General features: G+C 64.0%; 2 protein-coding genes across 15 annotated transcripts; one reads left to right on the plus strand and one right to left on the minus strand.

Annotated features, from left to right (window-relative positions):
* Positions 1–94: 94 nt before the first annotated feature.
* Positions 95–5037, minus strand: LETMD1 (LETM1 domain containing 1). Of its 4 annotated transcripts, none has more exons than XR_014186090.1 (10): positions 4814–5037; positions 3903–4054; positions 3711–3826; positions 3547–3629; positions 2506–2692; positions 2146–2247; positions 1438–1590; positions 1216–1312; positions 564–845; positions 95–179 (listed from the first exon to the last, which is right to left on the minus strand). XR_014186090.1 is itself a non-coding variant. In XM_082073652.1 (9 exons), the coding sequence occupies exons 1-9, from the start codon at positions 4891–4893 to the stop codon at positions 781–783; spliced, it is 1035 nt and encodes a 344-aa protein (XP_081929778.1). In that variant the 5' UTR covers positions 4894–5037; the 3' UTR covers positions 95–780. The 4 variants fall into 4 exon arrangements, 2 of the variants coding, with proteins under 2 accessions (XP_081929778.1, XP_081929779.1); XR_014186091.1 differs by having other exon boundaries at positions 537–845; XM_082073652.1 differs by having other exon boundaries at positions 95–845.
* Positions 5038–5154: 117 nt separating this feature from the next.
* Positions 5155–20537, plus strand: SLC11A2 (solute carrier family 11 member 2). Of its 11 annotated transcripts, XM_082073607.1 has the most exons (18): positions 5165–5301; positions 5593–5667; positions 9408–9485; positions 10217–10353; positions 10565–10690; positions 11162–11281; positions 11751–11857; positions 12230–12300; positions 12381–12448; positions 13406–13561; positions 14324–14482; positions 14558–14644; positions 15083–15202; positions 15891–16040; positions 17077–17150; positions 17223–17376; positions 17946–17999; positions 20325–20537. In XM_082073607.1, the coding sequence occupies exons 3-18, from the start codon at positions 9449–9451 to the stop codon at positions 20400–20402; spliced, it is 1698 nt and encodes a 565-aa protein (XP_081929733.1). In that variant the 5' UTR covers positions 5165–5301; positions 5593–5667; positions 9408–9448; the 3' UTR covers positions 20403–20537. The 11 variants fall into 11 exon arrangements, 10 of the variants coding, with proteins under 10 accessions (XP_081929736.1, XP_081929733.1, XP_081929732.1 ...); XM_082073610.1 differs by lacking the exon at positions 5593–5667 and having other exon boundaries at positions 5155–5301; XM_082073606.1 differs by lacking the exon at positions 5165–5301 and having other exon boundaries at positions 5333–5667.

Genomic DNA, 20537 nt, shown 5'->3' on the forward strand with positions numbered 1-20537 from the left:
TTCTCTTCTAATTATTAATTAACGGGGGGGGTTAACGGACTCGCTGCTCGTGTCGCCCCCCCGGCTCACACTCAAGTGGCTTTTTTAACGTTTATTTTCCGTTTCTGTGTGAATCCAAAGCTGCTCCCGATGTCTCTATCGCCCCCCCGGCCTCTTCTGTTCTCCCCGCCGTGATCTCGCTGTATTTAAAGAGAAATATTTAAGTGTAAAAATAAAAGAAACGCTCCAAGTTGCGCAGCGAGTTCGTTTGGAAGGGTCTGCCCCCCCGGCGGGTCCTGGCGCGGGGGGGTCGGATCCCGGCGCAGACGGCGCCGATTTCACCCCGAAAAATGCTGAAAAAAGCCATTCTGCAGGTTTTTGCCTGGATGCCAACAGTTCGCTCACCAGCCGCGTTCTGACGGTTTTCACCCCGTTTTGGTGCCGTTTCCGCCGCGGCTGGAGCCCCCAGACCCCACCAGCCCCCCCCGCACGCCCCGGGGACACCGCGGGGGGATTTTTGGGTCTTTTCCCCAGTTCTCAGCGCAGTTTTTCTCTACCAAACCCAGCGAAGCGGCGCCACGAACCCCTCGGTCCCAGCAGCGCGATGGAGCCCACGGAGCCCATGGAGTCCACGGAGCCGCGTGTCCCCGGCGACGCGACGCGGTGTCACCGAACACGGATGATCCGGTGTCACCAAACACGGACGATCCGGGTGGGCGCGGGACGGCACTGGGAGTCCCCGCGGGTCCCTCCGGTGCTTCCGCGGCCCCAAAACTCCGGTTTAGGGGCAGAATTGGGGCGTCAGGCGCGTTGGTGGTTGAGCGCCAGCAGCACCGCGCTGTGCGCCAGCAGAGACGCCTCCGAGGCTGCGGAACGGTGACCGGGGTGAGTGAGGGGGACCCCGAAACCTGCCCGGGGTGAGCGACAGGGACCCCAAAACCTGCCCGGAGTGAGTGAGGGGACCCCAAATCCCGCCCGGGGTGAGTGAGGGGGACCCCAAAACCCGCCTGGGGGGAGCAGGGGGAATCCCGAAACCCGCCCGGGGTGATGGGGGGGACCCCCAAACCCGCCCGGGGTGAGTGAGGGGGACCCCAAATCCCGCCCCGTAGGAGCAAGAACCCTAAAACCCACCCAGGGTGAGCCTGGGGGACCCCAAAACCCAACCGGGATGAGCTGGGGGGACCCCAAAGCCCCGGCCGCGCGTGTCCCCAGGTGTCCCAGGGGTCCCCGTGTCACCTGCGAGCTGTCCCGAGAGGCGCAGCCAGCGCTGCAGCCACGCGCGGCACTCGGGCGGCTCCAGGCGCGCCGGGTTCAGCCCCCGCAGGTAACAGGCCTGCGGGAAACAGGGCGAAAAGTGGGGGAAACGGTGAAAACGCGGGAACGGGGCGAGGGGCGGGCGCTGTGGCCTGTGGGGCTGGCAGGGGCCGTGGGGGGCCGTGGGGGCCGTGGGTCGCTCACCGCGCGCAGCTCGTGCGGCTGCAGCTGCTCCAGGCCGAGCCGCAGCAGCGCCTGGTCCAGCGCCCGCAGCTCCAGGACGTGGCTGCGCAGGCGGCGCCGCAGCAGCGGCAGCGGCAGCAGCGGCGTCAGGAGCAGCGCCCGGCTCAGCGCCCGCTGCCACGGACACGGGGGGACATGGGGACACAGAGACGTGGGAGGACACGGGGGGACATGCGGTCACCACGGGGTCACCATGGGGTCATGGACCCCAAACCCCCCGTCTGCCCCACCCGGGCACGAATTCCCCGCCCCGCCCCCCCCCCCAGGTAACGGTGGCGGCTCCAGGTTTGGGTCACACCCCCTGGGTTTGTCCCCACAGCCCCATTGTTGGGTCCCACCCCCGGATTGGAGTCCTCCCCATTTTTGGGTCCCCACCCCTGGTTTTGGGTTGCACCCCTATTTTTGGGTCCCAACCCCATTTTTGGGTCTGCACCCCTGTTTTTGGGTCCCACCCCCATGTTTGGGTCCCAGTTCCCCGTTTTTGGGTCCCCCCCCCATTTTTGGGTCCCAATCCCCCATATTTGAGTCCCCCCCCTTTTTGGGTCCCCACCCCAGTTTTTGGGTCCCTGCCCCTGTTTTTGGGTCCCCGCCCCTGTTTTTGGGTCCCCCCCCATTTTTGGGTGTCCCCCGCCATGTTTGGGCCCCCCCCCATGTTTGGGCCCCACTCACGGCGTGCGGCCCCCGCAGCGTCTCCAGCGCCAGCGGCGGCGCCGAGAAGCCCCCCCGCAGGTCCCAGAGCTGGGACACGCGCGGCTGCGACCCCCCCTGCACCTGCCGGAGCCAGCGCCGCCGTCACCGCGACGCACGGGGACAACGGCCCCGCGGCCCAGTGTCCCCATGGCCCAGTGTCCCCATGGCCCCAGCGTCCCCATGTTCCAGTGTCCCTGTCCTCAGTGACCCTGGTGTCCCCGTCCCCATGTCCCCAGTGTCCTGGTGTCCCCAGTGTCCCTGTCCCCGTCCCCATGTCCCAGTGTCCCTGTCCCCGGTGTCCCCATGTCCCGGTGTCCCGGTGTCCCGTTGTGCCGGTACCTGTGTGCAGAGCTGCCGCAGGGGCTCCCGCAGGCGCGGGTCGGGCAGCGCGGGCGCCGCCAGCGCCAGGTTGGTGAGCACGGCCCCGTAGGCGCCGCGCCGCGCCGCGTCCTCCAGCTCCCGGAACTGCCGGCGCTGCGGCGCCGTCCAGAAGTGCCGGATGAGCAGCTGCCGCGGGAACAGGTACCTGGGGGGGGGACATGGGGGTTTGGGGTCTCACCTGCAGGAACCGCGGAATTACGGCCCTGGAATCCCGGTCGGCTCAGCCCCCCCGGGCGCCCCCAACCGTCCCCCATTGCCACCCAAATCTCCTCCAGCGCCCAACGCAACCAATTATCCCCCATTTCCACCCAAATCTCCAACAAAACGTTGTCGGGGTGACTCTGGCAGCCCCGGGAAGCGAAAGCCCCCCCCGGCCCTTCCCGTGGCCACATCCCCAAAGGGGCTCGTCCCCCAAAAGCAGCTGTTGCACCCCGGGGATCGAGGAACAAAACCCAGGGGCAGAGTGGGTTTAGTCTGGGAATTAGGCCCAGGTTTAAGCCAGTGCTAAAGCGCCGCGGGCTTGGCGGGACGGGGGCTCATTGGCATGGGGGGGGATCCTGTCTGCATTTGGAACCGTTAGAACAGAATATGCTGTGGAACGGGGGATTTTGAGGAGCCCCCGCACCCCTGCACCCCCCACGCCCCTGTGCCCCCCACACTCCCGCACCCCCCCACACTCCTGCACCCCCCCACACTCCCGCACCCCCCCACACCCCTGCACCCCCCCACACCCCCGCACCCCCCCACACTCCTGCACCCCCCCACACCCCTGCACCCCCCCCACACCCCCGCACCCCCCCACACCCCTGCACCCCCCCACACTCCCGCACCCCCCCACACCCCTGCACCCCCCCACACCCCCGCACCCCCCCACACCCCCGCACCCCCCCCACACCCCCGCACCCCCCCACACTCCCGCACCCCCCCACACCCCCGCACCCCCCCACACCCCCGCACCCCCCCACACTCCCGCACCCCCCATGCTCCCCCCCCACTCACATGAGGAGGAGGACGAGGAAGTTGGCGAAGGGCGGGATGGCCAGAACCAGCACCGGCAGCACCTTCAGCAGGTCCCGGCGGAACTGCGCCCAGAGCGGGGTCACCGTCCACAGCCGCACCCCGAACCGCGGCAAATCCCCCCAAAACGGCCCCCCCGCCCCCACCTGCCGCAGCCGCTCCATGTCCCGGTACGGCAGCTGCTCGGCGCTCAGGCGCTGCCGCGACATCCGCTGCCGGATCTGCCGGATCTCCCTCACCTCCAGCACCAGCGCCCGCACCCCTGCGGACACGGCGCCTGAGCCCCCGGCGCGGGTCTGGGGGGCGGGGGGGCGGGGGCGGGGGGGTCCCGGTCTCACCGCTGGCGAAGGTTCGGTGCAGCTCGTAGGCGCGGGGGAAGCGGCGCCGCAGGAACCGCTCGTAGGCGCCCGTCACCCGCTTGGCCGCCGCCGCCACCGCGGCCACCAGCGCCCCCGGGCCCCCCCGGCTGGACAGGCAGCAAAGGGGGGGCCTGCGGGACCCCCCGGGTTAGGGGGGGATGGGGGGTAAAGGGAAGGGGAATGGGGGGCAATGGGTGTGGTGACCCCAGAGTGGGGACAAGGGGGGGACATGGAGATGGGGGGGCTGGGGGTCATGGGGGGAGATGGGGGGAGATGGGGGGACAATGGTAACGGGGGGTGGGGGACATGGAGGGGAATGGGGGGATGTGGGGGGACAATGGTAACGGGGGGTGGGGGGGCTGCTGTTTCGGGGGGTCATGGGAGGTTTTTGGGGGTGGGGGATGGGGGGTGTCTGGGGGTTCCCGGACGGTGTTGGGGGGGTGGGAGCTATGGGGGCCCTGGGGGCTCCTGGCCGCTCTTTGGGGGGTCCCGGTGTTTATTTTGGGGGGTCGGGGCCGGTTTTGGGGGTGTTGGGGGGGGGGTCACGGTGTTGATTTTGGGGGGTGTTGGGGGGGGTCACGGCCGCTCTCTGGGGGGGTCACGCTGTTTATTTTGGGGTTCGGGGGGGGTCACGGTGTTTATTTTGGGGGTCGGGGCCGGTTTTCGGGGTGTTGGGGGGGGTCACGGTGTTGATTTTGGGGGGTGTTGGGGGGGGTCACGGCCGCTCTGGGGGTCCCGGTGTTGATTTGGGGGTCGGGGGGGGTCACGGTGTTTATTTTGGGGGGTCGGGGCCGGTTTTGGGGGTGTTGGGGGGGGGTCACGGTGTTGATTCGGGGGGTCGGGGGTCACGGCCGCGCTGGGGGGCGGGCGCGTGTCCCCCCCCCGCTCACCTCGGGAGCCCCCGGGGGCCGCTCAGCGCGGGGCGGAGGCGCCAGACGAGCCCGCGGCAGCCGAGCCTGGACAGCGCCATCTTGGGCGGGGCCACGGGGAAAGAGGCGGGGACACGGAGACAGCTGCGCGCTCATTGGCTGAGGCGCCGTGGCGGCGGTCATGTGATCGCGGAGGACGGGGACAGCGCGAGAACGCGGGAGACGCGGCGGTGAGCTGAGCGCTGATTGGCTGAAGCGGCGTGGCTACGGCGGTCATGTGACCGCGGGCGGAAGCGGCCGCGTTCCCGGCGCCTGGGGCCCGCGGTTGGGCCGGGGCCTGCGGAGCCCCCGGAGCCCCCGGACCCGCGGAGCCCCCGATCCCGGAGCCCCCGATCCCCGATCCCGGCCCGGCCCGGCCCGGCCGCCTCCGCCCCCAGCGCCGGGTTCAGGTCCCCGGGCAGCGCCCGTGCCGTTCCCGCGCCGTCCCGGTGCTCCCGCCGCAGGGCGAGGTGAGCTGGGCCCCGGCCCTTTGAGCCGCCGCGGGGGACGGAGCGCCCGGGGGTTCAGCCCGTCCGGAGGTGCCCGAGCCCCGCGCGGGTCCCCCGGCGAACCGGCCGCCGTTCCCTGGGCGGCTCCGCCCCTCCCGAGCCGCCCGACCGGTCGCGCAGCCGCCCCCGGGCCGCTCCGCGCGGGTCACGCGTGTTTTCCCGCTCCCGGTGCCCGAACGGGGACCCGCCCGGTGCCCCCCGGCCCCTTTCGTCCCCGGAACCCCCGCGAGCCGCCGCTCCGTCCCGCCGCAGGTCCGCCCGGCTCCCGGGGATGCGCGCGGCCCGCGGGGCCCCCGCCCGCAGCGCTCGTGGGGCCGCTCACGCACGGTGAGTCCCGTTCTGCGCACTCAGCGCCTGCTTATCGCCGAACGGCACCGGGGCCCCGCCGGGCACGACCCGCGGGAAATCAAAGCGACCCCGGCCGGGTCATCGCGACCGACCGCATCGATCCGCCCTATCCGCCCCGCACGTACCGCTCTATCAGCCCCGCACGTACCGCTCTATCAGCCCCGCACGTACCGCTCTATCAGCCCCGCGTCGACCCCGCGCTATCAGCCCCGCACGTACCGCGGCGCTTGGCCGGGCGATCGCCGCAATCTCGGCGGCGGAGCAGAGTCCAGGCCGAGCCGAGCACTAATTACCCCCCCGCTGCTTAATTAGAGCTCCCGTGTCGATAAGGAGCCCCCGACCCGCAGCACCCGCGGGTTGTCTGAGCTCAGCGGGTTCGGGTCGGCGGCTCTTTCATGGGCGATAAAGGGCGAGACGTCGCGGGCGCTCGCGGAGACTTTGGAGCGGAACGCGGGGCCGTGGGAGGAGGAGGAGGGCGCGGTGGGAATAAATAGGGAGGGAAGCGGCGCGTGGGGCGTCCGCTCCCGAAACCGCCGCCATGCCCAAGAAGTACGTCCTGAACCGCAGCCCCGGCGGCTGCGAGCTCGGTGAGTACTGACCCAGCCGCCCCAAACCCCCGTGTTTGGGGAAAAACCTCCCTTTTCCAGCTGGGTGAGTATCGCACCATCCACCCCAAAACCTGTGTTGGGGGGAGAACCTCAGTTATTGCACCATCCGCCCCAAAACCCCCGCGGCGTTTGGGGGAAAAACCTCAGTTCTCCAGCTGGGTGAGAATTGTACCATCCACCCCAAAACCTGCGTTTTGGGGGAAAAACCTCGATTTTCCAACTGGGTGAGTATCGCACCATCCGCCCCAAAACCCCCGTGTTTGGGGGAATATCCTCCCTTTTCCAGCTGGGTGAGTATCGCGCTCATTTGATCCCTGGGGGAGCATCCCTGGATATCTGGGGGATCCCCCTCGTTTGATCCGGGGGGGTCCCTTCTATGTGCTGGGGCGTGTTACCCCCTCAGCGGATCCCTGGGGATCCCCCCTCATTTGATCCCGGGGGGGTCCCCCATATTCGATCCCTGGGGACCCCCCGCCCGCTCCACCTCCCTCCTCTTGCCCATTTTCCGTCACTTTTCCCCAGTTTTCGGGCTCCGCGTGTTTTGCACAAGTGGGTTCGCCCCCCCCGCCCGGCAGCTGCTGCACCCAGGGCAGGCGGGCGCTACCAGCACTTAATTAGCAGGTAACGAGCTCCTTTAACCTATTTAGGCAGCAGCCGGGTGACAGGCGCCGGTGTCACCGGTGTCACCGCCGGGTTTTGGCAGCTCGGTGACGTTTCCCCCGGGGTTCGTGCGGGGTCCCGGTTTGGCACCTCGGGGGGGTGTTCCTGGGTTCCACGGGAGCCAAGTGAACCCCGAGACCTCGGCCCCACAGCCGCTCCCAAAGGGTTAAACATCGCGGCATTAACATCAAACGCCGACGTTTCATTTCAATGGCCGGAACTGGAACCGCTCCGGGGGCCTTTTGCGGCTTTTTCCGCCCCGGTTTAACCCCCCTGGTTTAACCCCCCCGTGGCTTTGCGGCGGGAAGTAAGAGCCCCGCAGTGGGGATTGGACCAGAACGCCCCGTTTTCGCTGCTCAGTTCTCTGCGGTTCCCACCTCGTGATGCTCCGCGCTCGGCTCCTTCGCCTCCTCCCCGTGGGAGTTAATCCGGGTCTAACGTTAAACCCGCTCGTGGTTTTAGCGGAGGAGTCGCTTGGATTTGCGGAGGTGACACCACCGGTCGCTTTACACCGTGTAACCTTCTCCGTGACCACCCAGAGCAGCGCCGGGCGGCACCGGCGCCGTCACCTCCCCAAACCCCATCACCTCCCCAAACCCCATCGCGGTGCCTTGTCAGCGGTTTAGGGGGCGGGGGGACCGGGGGGCGTTTCCCGCCCCCACAGCTGCCGCCACAGATAGAGCCGCCGGTCTCAGCCGTCCGCTGCGATACCGCGGCGCTCGCCCCTAACGAGCGCCCCTGTGCTAACGAAGCGGCGCCCGCGCTGCCGGGTAAGGGCCGTTCCTCCGGGGGGCCGTTATTGCATTTATAACATTTATCATCTCCTTGATTACAGGGAAAAGCCGCCTTATCGCTTCATTGTAGCTGCTTGCGAGCGCTTTAGAAAGGAGCTTTGAGGAGCGTGCGGGACGTGAAAAGCTCCACGCCGGCCTTGGGACGAAACTCCGGTGGTTTCTGCTCAAAAAGTGCCGAGAAACGCGACAATTTGGCGCAAACCGGGGGCGCGTTGCGGTCCCGCTCGGCCAGCGCACACGCTGCGGTGTTTGCAGAGTAGATAACTCCCGCTTCGCCGGCGCACTTGGGTTTGTTCAGTTTGGGTTACTCCTCGTTTACTCCAGTGCGGTTTGGTGTATTGGGTTTGGTTTACTCAGTTTGGTTTACTCAGTTTGGTTTACTCAGTTTGGTTTATTCCTCATTTACTCAGGTGCGGTTTGGTGTATTGGGTTTGGTGTATTGGGTTTGGTGTATTCGGTTTGGTTTACTCCTCGTTTACTCAGATGCGGTTTGGTGTACTGGGTTCGGTTTACTCCTCATTTACTCCAGTGCAGTTTGGTGTCTTGGGTTTGGTGTGTTGGGTTCGGTTCACTCCTCGTTTACTCCGGTGCAGTGTGGTTTAGTGGGTTTGGTGTATGGGGTTTGGTGTCTGGGGTTTGGTGTGTTGGGTTCGGTTCACTCCTCGTTTACCGCCGTCCTGCCCCAGAGTCAACAGTTGAGACCTTGAGCGTGTTTGCGCAGATAAGGAGCAATCGCGGCCTGGGGCTGGTTTGGTGCCGCCAAAGCGCCTTCGGGGCTTTGGAACCGGGATGGGGGGGGGTGTCTCAGAAAGGCTGAAAAATCGGGTCAATTTGCCTAAAAATCAATTCCCGCCTCGCGTTTCCATCGAAGGTCTTCGCTGAGGGGATTTTGCCTCCTTAGAAGGAAAACTCGTTAATCTACAATGGGTTTGGGGGGGGTGGGTTAAGCGCTTTACAAACCAATGATAGATACCGGTGGGACTTTGCTTGTCCTTGAGGGGCTCGGGGGGGATTTTTGGGGTGGAATTTGACCTTTTAAAGCTTCACGCAGAGCCCGTCCCGGCTCCTTTCTGGGGGGGGAGGTGTGGAAATACACTGAAGATTCTATTGCACCCTTAAAAGCGACTTGGGCTGGTCCACAGGAGCGACTTGGGCTGGTTTGTAGGAGCGACTTGGGCTGGTCCACAGGAGCAAAGTGGGGTGGTTTATAGGAGCAACTTGGGCTGGTTTACATAAGCGACTTGGGCTGGTCCATAGGAGCAATTTGAGATGGTCCATAGGAGCAACTTGGGCTGGTCCACAGGAGCAATTTGAGATGATCCATAGGAGCAACGTGGGCTGGTTTACATAACAACCTGTGCCGGTTTCCATGAGCCAGCCGGGGTGCTGTGCCGGGCGCGGTGGCGCAACGGCCGTGCCTGGAAGGGGTGGGAAGCTTTGTCATTTTCTTTATACACATCGAGGAAATTCCACTTTCTTGCGGAGTTTCGCAACCGGCGCCGTCCCGCGGACACCGGCGGGTCCGCTCGTCCCCTGGTGCTGTCGCAACGGGAGCTTTTCACAAATTTGGGGTCAAAAAGGCGCCTGGCGGGGCCGGGGGGTCGATGCGGAGTCGCTGTTTTAATCTCCCTCGTTCCCTGTTTGATTTCTCCCGCAGGCAGCGTGGCCGATCCGAACCAGCCCCCGAAGGCTCCGACCATGGGCAACGCCGACGCCGACCCGAAGGCGCCCTGCGGTACGGCCGCCCCTCCGCCGGCTCCTCAAACCCCCGGTGTCACCACCACCCCCCGGTGTCACCACGGTTGTCACCACCGCCCGCCCAGCGCTGGATTTACAGCCCCGGGGCTGGTTTAACGAGCCCAACGAGCCGGGTCCCTGTCCCGCCCCAGGCGGGAGGTTTGGGAGGAGGAGGGGGGCGCTGACGCAACAGGGAAGCGCTGAAAGCGCCGCGGTGGCCCCGCGCTCGGTGGCCCCGTGCTCGGCAACCGGGACTCGGCCGCTCGGCAGCAAAATGCCGCGCAGGGCGAGCGAGAGTGAGTGTGGGCACGAACCCTTTGCCAAGGGGAGCCCGGGGTCGTGAGCCCGCACCGTGCGCTGTCGCGGCAGCGTCCCCGGGTGGGAGTCGCGGGGCCGTCCCCGAGCCGAACTGCTCACGGGGTGTGTGTCCCGGTGGGGGTTTGGGGGAAATCGGTGCAAATCGGTGCAAAACCAGCCGCGGGTTTCACTCAGACCCGTCCTGGGGAATCGTTATGGCCTCAGGGCGGCTTTTCTTTAATTAATCTTGATTAACTCACCTGCCCCTCACCGCCCAGGGCAGGGCAGCGCGGTCTCTTAGGCCGGGCTTACACCGGGGTGTATTATGTTCATGTAATCGCCTCTTCACGGCCCGGTGAGCAGGAACGAAGGGCCGGGCGGGCTGGTGCTGCTCACCGGGGTTTGTTCCTCATGTCCCCGGTTCTGGCGCAGAGGAGGCGCCGGGGGAGCCCGGGGGGGCGCTCAGCACCGTCTCCAGCAGCATGAACCCGCTGCAGCCGCCCGACGCCGACGAGGAGCCTTTCACCACCTACTTCGACAGCAAGATCCCCATCCCCGACGACGAGGCGGTGAGAGCGCGGCGGGACGACCCCCGGGCGCCGCTTCCCCCGGCGCCGCTTCCCTCCCCTGCCTGGAGCCGGTGATCTGTCCCGGGGTTTCTCGCCCGCAGAGCTCCGAGCGGCACAATCTGGCCGTTTCTGGCCGGTTCTGCACCTCGGGCTGGGGTCGGTCCCCGCCGGGCCGGGCCGGGGCTGGTCCTGACGCTCCGTCCTCCCGCAGCGCTCGTGCTTCAGCTTCCGCAAGCTCTGGGCCTTCACGGGCCCCGGGTTCCTGATGAGCATCGCCTACCTGGACCCGGGCAACATCGAGTCGGACCTGCAGTCCGGGGCCGTGGCCGGGTTTAAGGTCAGTGCGCACACCCGCGGGCTCTGAGGGAGGAGGGGAGAGCGTAGGGAGTTTCATAGAGAATTATTTTGGGTGGAAAAGAGTTTTAAAGTCATTGAGCCCAACCGTTCACCCAACGCCGCCACTAAAATGTCCCCGAGACCCTCGTCTGTTCACCCCCCAGGGACGGTGACCCCAGCACTGCCCTGGGCAGCCTGTTCAACGCCCTTTGGGCAAAAATCACCCCAAATTTGCCCCCTCGCCCTCCCCCGGTGCAACTTGAGGCCGTTTCCTCCCATTCAATCACTTGGGAGCAGAACGCGACCCCCCGCCCTCCTTCAAATCGCTGCGCAGAGCAGGATTTCCCGCGTCTGAACGCGTGAAACACCCTGTAGGGGTCACCGGAGCGGGTGTGCAGAGCCGCAGAGGTTCCCCGGGCGCCGGTTTCCCCGAAGCCGGTTCGGGGGTTCACTGCTGCCCTGTGTCCCGCAGCTGCTGTGGGTCCTGCTGCTGGCGACGGTGATCGGGCTGCTGCTGCAGCGGCTGGCGGCGCGGCTGGGCGTGGTGACCGGGCTGCACCTGGCCGAGGTCTGTCACCGCCAGTACCGCAAGGTGGGTGACGCCGCGCGGGGACACCGGGAACGTCACCTGCGACCCGGCCGGGCTCAGATCCTCCTCGGGAGGCGGCGTCTTGTTCGCTGAAATACATTCTCATCTCGATTTTGCTCCGCAAGGAGCTGCGGGTTGAGTTGGTTTATTCGGGTTGAAAAAAGCAGGTTTAGAGGGAGGTTTTAATTGTAGCTCGTTAAGAGCCGGGGCCGTTAGCGGTGGGGACGCCGGGGTCCCGTCCGTGTCGTCCCCGTCTGAGCAAAGGGGAGGTGGGTGAGCGTCCCAGCGTTTGCCAGGGGGAACAGAACCGGGGATTTGGCGTTTTCTGAGATCCCTGGCGCCTCAATCAGCTCAGGACGCAGCGCTGCTGCGGTTGGGACGTGGCCCCGCTTACCAAACGGCCCCCCCTCGCCGGGCGTTAAAGGGACGAGACTTGTCCCCGTTTTAAGGTTCTGGGTGTTTTTCCCCGCAGGGCCCCCGGATCATCCTGTGGCTGATGGTGGAGCTCGCCATCATCGGCTCGGACATGCAGGAGGTCATCGGCTCGGCCATCGCCATCAACCTGCTCTCCATGGGCAAGTGAGTGGCGCTGGGCGCCGGCGGCGCCAGAACCACGTTGATTTCCTACAGACCCCCAAACTCGGCTCTTGCGGAGGGCGATTCACCCCCCTGGCTCAGCCTTGGGGGCCCGTTTCTGTTTGGTTTAAGCAGAACTGCAGGTTTAAGGTTGATCTGAGCTCAAGGTGCGATACCAGGCTGCAGCGTTCCAGGGAAATTGTCCTTTCCTGCTAATTATGGGCAGCAAAGTATCCTGTGGGACCTGAGGGACCTGAGGGCCCCTTGTCCCGCACCAGCCCCCAGACGCGGCTCCGTCCCCGGGGAAATCCCTGAACTCGAGGGGATTTGGGGCTCGGGCGCTGTGGTGATTCTGGTTCTCGCCCGTGGCCGCAGGGTCCCGCTCTGGGGCGGCGTCCTCATCACCATCGCCGACACCTTCGTCTTCCTCTTCCTGGACAAATACGGTAAGGCCTCCCGTCCCCCGCGCGCCGGAGCCGCCGCCGGCTCCTGCGCCCGCGCTGAGGCCGCTGCTCTGCGCCCGCAGGCCTGCGCAAGCTGGAGGCGTTCTTCGGGCTGCTCATCACCATCATGGCGCTCACCTTCGGCTACGAGGTACGGGCACGCGGGGCGGCGTGAGACGGCGCCGTTCCGTCCCCAAACAGCGCCGAAACGGCACTATTCCCGTCCCCAAACAGCGCCGAAACGGCGCCGTTCCGTCCCCAAACAGCACCAAAACAGCACCGTTCCGTCCCCAAACAGCGCCGAAACGGCGCCATTCCTGTCCCCAAACAGCGCCGAAACGGCGCCGTTCCGTCCCCAAACAGTGTCAAAATGGCCCCGTGTCCGTGGTTCTGTCCGCAGTACGTGATGGGGCTGTTGGTGCCCCGTGCTGTTCCTGAGATCCCTGCTCACACCCCATGTCCGTGGTTCTGTCCGCAGTACGTGACGGTGCTGCCGGGCTGTTGGTGCCCCGTGTTGTTCCTCAGCTCACCGCTCTGTCTGTGTCCGTGGTTCTGTCCGCAGTACGTGACGGGGCTGTGGTGCCCCGTGCTGTTCCTCAGCTCACTGCTCTGTCTTTGTCCGTGGTTCTGTCCGCAGTACGTGACGGGGCTGTTGGTGCCCCGTGCTGTTCCTCAGCTCACCGCTCTGTCTTTGTCCGTGGTTCTGTCCGCAGTACGTGACGGGGCTGTGGTGCCCCGTGCTGTTCCTCAGCTCACCGCTCTGTCTGTGTCCGTGGTTCTGTCCGCAGTACGTGACGGTGCTGCGGGGGCTGTTGGTGCCCCGTGCTGTCCCTCAGCTCACCGCTCTGTGTTTGTCCGTGGTTCTGTCCGCAGTACGTGACGGGGCTGTGGTGCCCCGTGCTGTTCCTCAGCTCACCGCTCTGTCTTTGTCCGTGGTTCTGTCCCCAATACGTGACGGTGCTGCCGGGCTGTTGGTGCCCCGTGCTGTTCCTCAGCTCACCGCTCTGTCTGTGTCCGTGGTTCTGTCCGCAGTACGTGACGGGGCTGTTGGTGCCCCGTGCTGTTCCTCAGCTCACCGCTCTGTGTTTGTCCGTGGTTCTGTCCGCAGTACGTGACGGTGCGGCCCAGCCAGCGGGCGCTGCTGCAGGGGCTGTTCGTGCCGTACTGCCGCGGCTGCGGCACGGCGCAGCTGGAGCAGGCCGTGGGCATCGTGGGCGCCGTCATCATGCCGCACAACATGTACCTGCACTCCGCGCTGGTCAAGGTGAGCGCCACACGGAGCGGCGCCGCGGCGCTGGGCTCGGCCGCCTGGCCCCGCTCTGCTCTTTGGATTTGCTTTGGGGGGGTTTTACTTTTTCGGGGGGTTTGCTTCTTTTCCAGGTTTGCTTGCTTGCATTGCCCCTTTTCCCCCCGCGTTCCGCCCCTTTTGCCCCTGCGTGTCGCCCCCCTTTTCCCCCCACCTTTCGTCCCCTTTTCCCCCCACCTTTCGTCCCCTTTTCCCCCCAATTTTCGTCCCCTTTTTCCCCCACCTTTCGCCCCTTTTTCCCCCACCTTTCGTCCCCTTTTCCCCCCACCTTTTGCCCCTTTTCCCCCCACCTTTTGCCCCCTTTTCCCCCCACCTTTTGCCCCCTTTTCCCCCCACCTTTTGCCCCCTTTTCCCCCACCTTTTGCCCCTTTTTCCCCCACCTTTTGCCCCTTTTTCCCCCACCTTTTGCCCCTTTTTCCCCCCACGTTTCACCCCCTTTTTCCCCCGCATTTCCCCCCTTTTTCCCCCGCATTTCCCCCCTTTTTCCCCCGCATTTCCCCCCTTTTTCCCCCGCATTTCCCCCCTTTTTCCCCCGCATTTCCCCCCTTTTTCCCCCACCTCTCGCCCCCTTTTCCCCCACCTTTCCCCCCTTTTTCCTGGGTTTCCTCTTCTCTCGTGTTTCTTTTTTCCCTGACGCTGCAGACTCCAAACACAACTGACCCCCCGTGTCCCCCCCGTGTCCCCCCCGTGTCCCCCCCATGTCCCCCCCATGTCCCCCAGTCCCGGCAGGTGAACCGCTCCAACAAGCGCGAGGTGCGCGAGGCCAACAAGTACTTCTTCCTCGAGTCCTGCATCGCGCTCTTCGTCTCCTTCATCATCAACATCTTCGTCGTCACCGTCTTCGCCGAAGCCTTTTTCGAGAAGACCAACGCGGACGTGGTGAGTTGGGGGGGCAGGGCTGCGTTTTGGGTGGGAAGGGGGGGAACGGGAGCTGACGGCGCTGTCCCGGCGCAGAACGCCGTGTGCCGCAACGCCAGCAGCCCGCACGCCGCGCTCTTCCCCACCGACAACCGCACGCTGGAGGTCGACATCTACAAAGGGGTGAGGACGCGCTTCGGGGTCCCCACAGCAGCATCCGTCGCCCTGCTGTCCCTAAATCGGGGTTTTTCACCCCGGGGTGTGTGGACGAGCCAAATCCTGCACACAGACATAACGTTGATTTGATTAGAGTGTGCGAGTCTGGGTGTTGGATCCAACCCGCAGCCCAGTCTCCATCCTTTACGTAAAACTGATCCCCCTCGGGTCAGCGCTGATTAGTTACGGCGTTTGCGTACGAGGTAAATAACGTTTTTACTGCGCTTGCTGCGTGAGTGCGGGTTTTTCCTCCTGTTTTTGTGTTAAAACAATATCCTAATGAGCAAAGTGGGGTTCAGCTCGAGCGCGCCCGCAGAGCGCGGCGCTAACCGGGGGTGGTGTGGATCCCGGGGGGGTTATGGTGGGCAATGGCGGCCAGCGGGAGTGACGGTCCCTCCGTTCCAGGGCGCCGTCCTGGGCTGTTACTTCGGCCCCGCCGCCCTCTACATCTGGGCCATCGGCATCCTCGCCGCCGGCCAGAGCTCCACCATGACCGGCACCTACTCCGGGCAGTTCGTTATGGAGGTAATTAGCGCTCCGAGCGCGCGCCGCTCGTGCCGACGGCACGCCAAGGTCACCTCGGGGCTCAGAATGGCGCCAGAGTCACCTCAGGGCTCAAAATGGTGCCAGAGCCACCTCAGGGCTCAGAATGGCGCCAAGATCCCCTCATGATTCAAAATGGCGGCACCAGAATCACCTCAGGGTCAAAATGGCACCAAGAATCACCTCAGGGTCAAAATGGCACCAAGAATCACCTCAGGGTCAAAATGGCGCCAAAAATCCCCTCAGGGCTCAAAATGGCGCCAGAATCACCTCAGGGTCAAAATGGCGCCAAAAATCCCCTCAAGGCTCAAAATGGCGCCAGAATCGCCTCAAGGCTCAAAATGGCCCCAAAATCACCTCAAGGCTCAAAATGGCCCCAGAATCCCCTCAGGGCTCAAAATGGCCCCAAAATCACCTCAAGGCTCAAAATGGCGGCCCCAGAATCCCCTCAGGGCTCAAAATGGCCCCAGAATCCCCTCAGGGCTCAAAATAGCAGCCCCAGGGGAACCAATTTTGGTGGTTTTGGCCTCAGTGCAAGCCCCTACGCTTGTTGTACTTCATTCCATTTCTCCCTGCCCGGCTCCCCAGCCCGTCCCGGGCTCCCGGTGCGGCGGCTCCGGCGGCTCCGGCGCGGCCGCTCCCGCAGCTGGGCGCCGGTCTGTCCCCGCAGGGCTTCCTGAACCTGCGCTGGTCGCGCTTCGCGCGGGTGCTGCTCACGCGCTCCATCGCCATCACGCCCACGCTCCTGGTCGCCATCTTCCAGGACGTCGAGCACCTCACGGGCATGAACGACTTCCTGAACGTGCTCATGAGCCTGCAGGTGAGCGCGGCGCCGGCTTTGCGGGGAAATGGCGCCTTTCGGCTGAGGGTCCGCAGGGCTGGTCACCGCCAGGAGTTGATCTGGACCTTGTTTTGGCGCTGGGTTCGCGGTGATTTGAGGATCCTGAGGGGCTTCCCCAACCCGCGTTATTCATGAGGGAGGCGAGAGGATCAACCGGCGTCTGGAATTTCACACAAACACAGAGTGTCAGGGGTGAAGGGCCCTGGAAAGCTCATCCAGTGCAACCCCCCCATGGAGCAGGGACACCCAGCTGAGGTTCCACAGGAACCAGGCGGGTTGGAATGTCTGCAGAGAAGGAGACTCCACAACCCCCTGGGCAGCCTGGGCCAGGCTCTGCCACCCTCACCACGAACAAGTTTCTGCTCAGATTTAAGCGGAACCTCCTGTGTTCCAGTTTGCACCCATTGCCCCTTGTCCTGTCACTGGTTGTCACCAATGGCTCCATCCTCCTGACACTCCCCCTTTCCATATTGATCCCCAGCAATGAGTCCCCCCTCAGTCTCCTCTTGTCCAGCTCCAGAGCCCCAGCTCCCTCAGCCTTTCCTCACACGGGAGATGCTCCACTCCCTCCAGCATCTTGGTGGCTGCGCTGGACTCTCTCCAGCAGTTCCCTGTCCTGCTGGAGCTGAGGGGCCACAGCTGGACACAAGATTCCAGGTGTGGTCTCCCCAGGGCAGAGCAGAGGGGCAGGAGAACCTCTCTGACCTACTGACCACCCCCTTCTAACGCCCCCCAGGTCCCATTGGCTTCCTGGCCACAAGGGCCAGCGCTGGCTCATGGTCACCCTGCTGTCCCCAGCACCCCCAGGTCCCTTCTCCCCGCTCCAACAGCTCGTTCCCAACTTACACTGTTACCTGGGGTTGTTCTGCCCACATTCAAGGCTCTACACTTGCCCTTGTTCCTTCTCCCGGCCCAGCGCTGCCCCCACGCCAATATTTTGGGGGAAAACGCCGCCGGATGCGCACAAACCTGGAGACAGCGCTGCTCCTCACGCTGTGTTCTCTCCCCGCTCCAGCTCCCGTTCGCCCTCATCCCCGTGCTGACGTTCACCAGCCTGCCCAGCGTCATGAACGACTTCGCCAACGGGCTGTGAGTGCGTTTCCGCCTCTTCCCCCCGGGACGCGCCGTTTTCCCCCCGTTTCACCCCAAACGTCCGCGCAGGTTCTGGAAGGTGGGCGGCGGGCTGGTGATCCTGCTGGTCTGCGGCATCAACATGTACTTCGTGGTGGCGTACGTCAGGGAGCTCAACCACGTCGCGCTGTACGTGGGCGCCGGCGTCCTCAGCGTCCTGTACCTCTCCTTCGTCGCCTACTTGGTGGGTTGGCTCCGTTTTTCACCGTTATTTCAAAATCCGCGTGTTTTGCGGGTGTTGAACTCGCCCGCGCGTTGGGCTGGATGGGCGAGTTTTAATGGGTTTGCTTATAAATGTATTTGTGCCGTAAACGGCCCCCGGCGCCCGTTCCTCACACAGCGCGGCGACGAGGAACCTCAGCGCTCATCTTGGCATTTTATGGGGTTTTTTGGCTGATTTTTGGGGGGTAAAATCAGCCTCATTTTGCTTGGAAAATGCTTCAATATCATCAACCCCAACGGCGTCACCAGCGCTGGTGTCGGTCACCAATGCTGGTCTTGGTCACCAACGCTGGTGTTGGTCACTGGCGCTGGTGTCGGTCACCAACGTCACTGGTGCTGGTGTCAGTCACCGGCGCTCATCTTGGTCACCAACGCTGGTGTCGGTCGTCGATGCTCGTGTTGGTCACCAGCGCCGGTCTCTGTCACCAGCGCTGGTCTCGATCACCGACGCTCATCTCCGCGTCTCTTAGCAATTAACTGCGGCGCTAACGAGCGGCGCCGGGTGTTCACTGGCGGTGTGTTTGGTTGCAGACGTGGCTGTGCCTGATCGCGCTGGGGGTGTCGGCGCTGGCCTGCGGCCGCCCGGTAAGTGTCACCCGGACGCTCCTCACCGAGGACCCGCCCGCGCACCCCGACAAATAGGCCGTTCGCAGCGGAGCCATCAGAGCCAGCGCGTTGCTATGGTTTACTGTGTGAACGCAGACAAACGTATGTGCGCTTTGCACACCAGAGACACCCACACTACAACCCGCCCCCCCACAGCCCCAGTTCGGGGGGTTCGCTTCCCCTCACACCCCGACAGAGAATTTCTGGCGGTTTTTTGGTGTATTCTCAGGTGCATTTTGCAGCAAATCGACCCCGTTTTCCCCGCCAGACTTTGGCATTTTAATGTATATTTGGCGTCCAAGCGGGCGATTCCCGTCCCGCCCGCGTTTGGGCGCCCGCGGCACTGGCGCTCGGGGGCCCGGCGGCCCCGGCACCAACTGGAGAAACCCAGCGCTATAAGCTAAAATGCTGACGTTTGCACATTTTGGGGGGGTATCTGCAATCTGACGCAGCGCCCGGGCTCCTGTTGCCCCATTCGCTAATTATTTCACTCCAAAACACTAATTGGGAGCGGGGCGGCCGTGGCTGCGCAGGGCGACGAGAAACCTCAGCGCTCATATGGCCAATTAACGGCTTTTTTGGCTGATTTTGGCGCTCGGCGAAGCGACCGAGTCGCCACATCGCTGGGGTGGGAATTTACCCCCCCCGGGTGCCATTAAACGCCCTTGTCGCCCCCAAAATCGCCGTTTTCCGCCTCAAACGGCCACCGATGCCCTTTGGGGGTTTGGTTCTCCGATGCTGCTTTAAATCCACGACAACCCGCCCTCCTCGTTAGCGATTTAACGACTTTCTGTTAATTATCGGGGGGCTGAGAGCTGATGTAGCAAATCACGACACAGCAAACTGCACGTTTTGCTTCTGCGATGAGCAAAACCCGCTCGTTTTGGTGCCGTTTTGAGGTTCAACCCCCGCGGGTTTCAACGTTTCCATGAGCAAAACGAGGTTTATTGGGGGAGTTTCCCCTCTGCCCCCCCAGTCCCGCTGCACAACGGGGGTTTTGGGGACAAAACCCCCATTTTTGGGAGGATTTGGGTGGGTTGCCCACGAATGCACTTTGGGCTCAGCCTAATTCTGGGGGTTTTACAAATAAACGAGATGTGTTAATTACGGCGGCGCCGTTTCTCCCCCAAACCCGCCCCGTGGGGCTCGTCCCCCTCCGCTTCTAAAACACGACACGTGGCTCATTTTTCCAGTGGGATTTAACCCTTTATTGTAAAATTTGTTGGTTTTATGGGTATTTGCCCAAAAAAAGCCCCGGGGGGGTTCTGGTTGGGAGTGGGGGGTGGCACGGGGGACATGGTTGTGTCACCCCCGGTCTGGGGCTCTGCTGGGCCGCCCCCCCGAGCCGCCCATCGCGCCTCCTCCTAGAACCGGTTTTATTTCCCCGGTTTGTACCAAGCAGCCTGTGCATTAAACCACACCGGAGTGTTTCCACTTGGCTCCTCGGGTCTTTTTTGGGGGGTTTTGCGGGGAATCGCTGAGTCTCCTGCCCGGGGGGGTTTCGCCGCCCCCGCGCTGGTTTTAGTGGCGTTTCCACCTCGTGCCGCAGCAAAACACCGAAAACTACCGACATTGCCCGGGTTTACGCTCCCCGGAGCCTTTGCCTTAAGTCCAGCTCAGCCCAGGTTTAAAATCAGACACACCAGCCCAAACGGGGGGGGGTATTAATTAATAAACCTCTGGGGAAACAAAAGCCCCAAGTTTGGGGGTTTCTGCTCCCAGTTCAAGCCCCGATTGGCCCCGCAACACCTTCTCTTCATTACCCACCCCCTTTAATCACTTAGTGCTAATTAAGGCTTGTCCACGCCCCAAATTCAATTCAAATTGAGCAATAAATGAATCTGTACTTAGCGGAGGGGACAAAGTTCTGGAGGGTCAGTCCCTGACAGGGGATCAATTAACTAATTAATAGAAGTAATATCAAGTGTTGGCTGCTTAATTACCCCTAATTAAGAAGGGTGTGGCTGTTACCAACAGTCATGGCTGCGTGTCCCGCCCCCGGTGATGCAGCCAGGGTGCTCCTGTGGGTTAATTAAGGGCTGGTTAATTAATAAACACCGATAAGCCCCGCCCCAGAGCTCAGGCTTCACTAAACCCACCTCAACTCAGGCTTCGTTGAGCCAGGCTCAGCTTTAGCTTTGGTTAACCCTGCCCAACATGGGCTTGGTTAAACCCTCCTCAAGTCAGGCTTGGTTAAACCCTCCTCAACGTGGGCTTTGTGAAACCCTCCTCAGGTCCGGCTTTGTTAAGCCGGGCCCAGCGCAGGCCGTTCCCAGCTCTAATTCTCGCCTTCGCCTCTTCCAGCAGCATTTGGGCTTCGCCGCTCGCCCCGAACTCTTCCTGCTCAACAACGTGGACGCCGACGCGCCCGTCGCCAGATGAGCCGGCCCAGCAGAGCCCGGCTTAACCGAACCGCGAGAGCTCCGCCCCACGCGCGGCTTGGGCGGGAGCAGGCGCGCGGGAGCGCCCGGAGCACGGACCGCGCGGCGCCGGAGCGAACCCGCCCAGGACCGCGGG

This window comes from Streptopelia decaocto (genome assembly GCF_964273445.1).
Source record: "Streptopelia decaocto genome assembly, chromosome: 27".
In the NCBI taxonomy this organism is placed as follows: domain Eukaryota; kingdom Metazoa; phylum Chordata; class Aves; order Columbiformes; family Columbidae; genus Streptopelia; species Streptopelia decaocto.

What these genes read in the sequence shown, in the direction of transcription:
- LETMD1 (XM_082073652.1), bottom strand. Translation starts at nt 4,893, where the DNA reads ATGGCGCTGTCCAGGCTCGGCTGCCGCGGGCTCGTCTGGCGCCTCCGC. An exon ending in GGCCCCCGGGGGCTCCCGAG is followed by an intron (nt 4,055 to 4,813) that starts GTGAGCGGGGGG and finishes GGGGTCCCGCAG; the next exon opens with GCCCCCCCTTTGCTGCCTGT. An exon ending in GCACCGAACCTTCGCCAGCG is followed by an intron (nt 3,827 to 3,902) that starts GTGAGACCGGGA and finishes CCGTGTCCGCAG; the next exon opens with GGGTGCGGGCGCTGGTGCTG.
- SLC11A2 (XM_082073601.1), top strand. Translation starts at nt 6,227, where the DNA reads ATGCCCAAGAAGTACGTCCTGAACCGCAGCCCCGGCGGCTGCGAGCTC. An exon ending in CGACCCGAAGGCGCCCTGCG is followed by an intron (nt 9,486 to 10,216) that starts GTACGGCCGCCC and finishes GTTCTGGCGCAG; the next exon opens with AGGAGGCGCCGGGGGAGCCC. An exon ending in CGCTGGCCTGCGGCCGCCCG is followed by an intron (nt 18,000 to 20,324) that starts GTAAGTGTCACC and finishes CGCCTCTTCCAG; the next exon opens with CAGCATTTGGGCTTCGCCGC.